The sequence below is a fragment of the Furipterus horrens genome, unplaced genomic scaffold, assembly GCF_987537825.1.
Source record: "Furipterus horrens unplaced genomic scaffold, mFurHor1.1.pri manual_scaffold_4, whole genome shotgun sequence".
Classification (NCBI taxonomy): Eukaryota; Metazoa; Chordata; class Mammalia; order Chiroptera; family Furipteridae; genus Furipterus; species Furipterus horrens.
Genome location: NW_028327174.1, coordinates 54,841,242 through 54,845,627, shown reverse-complemented (window position 1 = coordinate 54,845,627; position 4,386 = coordinate 54,841,242). Strand labels below are relative to the sequence as shown.

At 32.7% G+C, this 4,386-nt stretch overlaps 1 protein-coding gene across 1 annotated transcript; it reads left to right on the top strand.

Annotated features, from left to right (window-relative positions):
• The first annotated feature begins 3,117 nt into the window (after positions 1 to 3,117).
• Positions 3,118 to 4,056, top strand: LOC150011902 (olfactory receptor 6C75). Its single transcript, XM_090275596.1, has one exon. The coding sequence runs from the start codon at positions 3,118 to 3,120 to the stop codon at positions 4,054 to 4,056; it is 939 nt and encodes a 312-aa protein (XP_090131722.1).
• Positions 4,057 to 4,386: the final 330 nt, after the last annotated feature.

The following is a 4,386-nucleotide window of genomic DNA, read 5'->3' as shown; positions in this document are numbered from 1 at the left end:
TGTCATTATTAAGTGGAAAGATGTCAAACATCAAAGACCAGCCCAACACTTCTGTGGTGTAGAATAATGGAACCTCAGCCCCAGTCCAAAACATTGTAATGAAGTCTTAATATTTTCCCTAAGATCAGAGAAAACCCTGTTTGTTCACAATTAAGTTTTGCCATTTAAAAACTGCTAATTTTTTTCTCTGTTAAGCTTCTTGTGAAATTATTGATTATTACAAAAATAAAAATATTCTATTCTTCTTGCTCTGATTTGCAGTCACTATCACTTAAATATTCTATTGTAAATTATGTACTAATTCGGATTATTGTTTAATGCTTGGTGTCTTGAGATCACCATCTCTGTGGTGCCTTTTGTTTATTCATCAACTGATACCCCTGAGTCCATTGTAAAAGAAGGAGATAAAATTATGGTTAGCCTGAAAAATATTACTTCTGTACAAAAGGTCACATCATCTTGCCTGCCAAGCTTATAGCTTATTTCAAGTATCCTAAAACAGCATAGGTAAAATATTCTGGGATCCCCAGATCCTTAGAGAAATTTGGCTTTATATATAGAAATGGGTTTATGTATGCTCTTTTTTATTAACATTGTTGGGAGCTCTTTAAATTATTTTTATTGTCAATATCTTGGATATCTGGTGACAAACACAAAATGACAGAGGAGAAGCATGGAAAAAGCTTTTGAAAAATCCCAAAACACTTGGGCTTAAGTAAATCAAGGAAATCATTTTAAATGACATCGACACAAACCAGTCATATTTATCAAAAATGTAAGTATATCTTTGATAGTTTCTTTCAAAAATATACCTTTGCTTTAAAAGTGTATATTTATGCTTTATACAATTAGTCTCAAATATGCAAAACACTATGTATAAATGAAATTCAAACACACAACTCAGGAAATATATAAATGAAGCCAATTTTAAAACTACTATAATTTACTTGTTTCATGAAACGTTGTTCATTGTGACATATATACTTTGTGACTGATAACACTACATGATTTTTTGGTGTTCTTATCTAGATATCTCTAATACCATTTTTAAAATAATTCAAGACAGCATATAATCATTTTTATTAAATTTATATGGGATGACATTGGTTAATAAGGTAATATTGGTTTCAAGTGTACATTTCTATGATACATGGTCTGTATATTGCATTTTTGCCCACTACCTAAAGCCAGATCATCTTTCGTCACCATATATTTGGCCACCTTTACTCCCTTCCTTCTCTGGTTACTACCATACTGTTGTCTGTGTCTATGAGTTTGTTTTATATTCCACATATGAGTCATTTTTGTACAAAATTCCAAAAAACTTTATTGGTGTGCTGAACTATAAGCGGATATATTTTATGTTTGAGTAATCTACACTGTAAATTTTATACCTTGTAAAGGCTAGCACCCATCATATAAAGGGAAAAGATAGAAACAATACATATCTTATGACCACAAAGGGAATGAATGATTGAATGTGTGAATACCCTCCATAAAGTTTGTAGATGAACATTTTGAGTAAGTTCATTAACATATTATTAATTGGCTAATCCTGAGAAAATACTATTCCTTTTGAAAGCTCTGAAACCCCTGAAGAATATAGAAAACAAGGAATACATTGCAGACTTAGGCAGGCTATCTGAACATTTAAGTTTTCTTTTTTTTAATGATCTTAGATGACAACACATCTAAAGTTTTTATGGAAAATAACAACTTTAAACAGGAAAAACAATTAAGCAAACCTTGTATAACATCAAGAATTATCACCTGTATTCTACTCTTCCTCAACTACTTGTAAATCACCCATTGTCACTTTTGAAATCTAATACCCCATCTCCCACCTCCTTTCTCCTTTGTCCAAAAATGTTATATATACCTATTGTTGCTTCACTCTGTCAGGAATTTTCATGGACTTATCATGTGTATGTGATAAACCCCACACACATGTTTTAAAATTTGTCTTTCTCCTGTTTAAAAAAAATATCTTGGAAGCCATAAATGGAAAAGAAAAAGAAAAGGTGGTAGTCTTTGCCTCTCTAAAACTTAAATTTAATGTTGAAATATTTTGTCTTATTATTCCTCAAGAAAAGCATAGGCAATATTGTGGGAGAGTGATATATCATTTTAGAAATAAGTAAGAACACTTGCAGTTTACAAAAATAAAATTAGGACTTAAGTAAAAGTCCTGTTTTAATATCAGAAGCAGACTCATGATAAGTAAGCAGTAAATAAAAATACATTCAAGAATATATTTACAATCTTACAAAAGACTATTACAACAGATTAATAATTAAAACTAGAATGCCTTGCAGTGCAGATATTGGAATTAGATTGGGTACCCTCCCATTCATTGAATACCTCTGTATACTATTATCAGAAACACATTACTATACCAGATGGGCAACTGGATTTTCTTCATAGATTGTAAAAGTTTGAATGGGCAAAAAGAAAGAAAGGCTTATTCAAAATAGCAAAGTTAAAAAAATAGAGAACAACAAAAAATATGTATTCAAAGACTATTGTGATGTGCTGGAAAAGCTCTCAGAGTTTTATTTGAGAAGGGCAATAATGTCTTTTTTCTTGTTTTCAGGAATATATCAAAATATTCATAGAACAGATATTTATACAGAAATGTGTGAGAATACAATGAAGAAAACACAGAAATAATGAATTAATATTTGCTATAATACAAAACAAAATTGTTAAAAGTATTTTGTTTCTATGTACTACAAAGTCATTTTTCTCTAAAAGAAAAAGGCAGCAATGATTTTTAAAATTTATTTATTTTTAGAGAGAGTGAAAGGGAGGGAGAAGGAGAGGGAGAGAAATGTCAATGTGAGAAAGAAACATCAGTTGGTCACTTCTTATACTCACCTCAGCTGGAGACCAGACCACAACTTAGGCATGTGCCCTGACCAGAATCAAACCCTCGACCTTTTGTTTAGTGGGACTCCACCTAGTCAACTGAACCACACCAGTCAGGACAACAATAATTTTTTTTTAACAGTGTGTGTGCATGTGTGTGTTTCTTTGTTGGCATCATGGCTTTCTTATTTCTTCATCTGTTTTGCAGCTAAAACAAAGTATATCACTGGGGGAAAAAAAAGGAAAATAATGAGAAATTACACGGGAGTAACAGAGTTTATACTTCTTGGATTGACTAATGACCCACTGTGGCAGGTTGTACTTTTTGCATTTCTTCTCTTTAACTACATGCTAAGTGTAACTGGGAACCTCATCATTATCATCCTCACCCTTTCGGATCTCCATCTACAGACTCCGATGTATTTCTTCCTTCGAAATTTCTCGGTTCTAGAAATATTATTCACATCAGTATGCATTCCCAGATTCCTTGTCACTGTTGTGACAGGGGACAGAACCATTTCCTTTAATGGTTGTGTGGCTCAGCTATTTTTTTTCATTTTCTTTGGGGTGACCGAATTTTACTTTCTGGCTGCCATGTCATATGATCGCTATGTGGCCATCTGCAAACCTCTACATTATGCCACCATCATGAGCAGCAGGGTCTGTACCCTTCTTGTCTTTAGCTCCTGGTTTATAGGATTGTTAATCATCTGTCCACCAATAATTCTGCTACTGCAATTGGATTTCTGTGCTTCCAATATAATTGATCATTTTCTCTGTGATTCTTCTCCAATTCTGCAGCTTTCTTGCACAAACACTCACTTTCTAGAACTCATGGCATTTTTTTTAGCTGTTGTAACAATCATGGTCTCCTTAACACTAGTTACTTTTTCCTACACATTTATTATCCGGACAATTCTGAGAATTCCTACCATGAGTCAAAGGAAAAAAGCTTTCTCCACTTGTTCCTCCCATTTGATAGTTGTCTCCCTCTCTTATGGTAGCTGCATTTTCATGTACATTAAGCCTTCTGCAAGTGAGAGGGTGACCTTAAGTAAAGGAGTAGCCGTGCTCAATACTTCAGTGGCTCCTCTCTTGAATCCTTTCATATATACACTAAGAAATCAGCAAGTGAAGCAAGCCTTCAAGAATATGGTCCAGAGGATGGTCTTTTTTTCAAATAAATGAAAGTGATTATGTAAAATATGTACCCCTGAAAGTAAAGCTGAATTAAAACTTTATGCTCTTCTCCAGATAAATTCTATAAATACCTGATTTCTTCTTTTCAGTCAGATGTTTCTATACCACATCAATGCCTGTTTTTCTTATTAACCTAAAAACTGGGTCCTACGTATTTAAAGTTATAATAGATGGTGGTAAATTTCTCACTTGTGTAACTAAATATTAGGTAAATCAATAACTTCTCATATCACATCAAGGTAGATTATGAATTCATTCAAAATATTAAAATATTGTTATAAAATAAAACACTAAAACCCTCATACAAATACAAAGTGT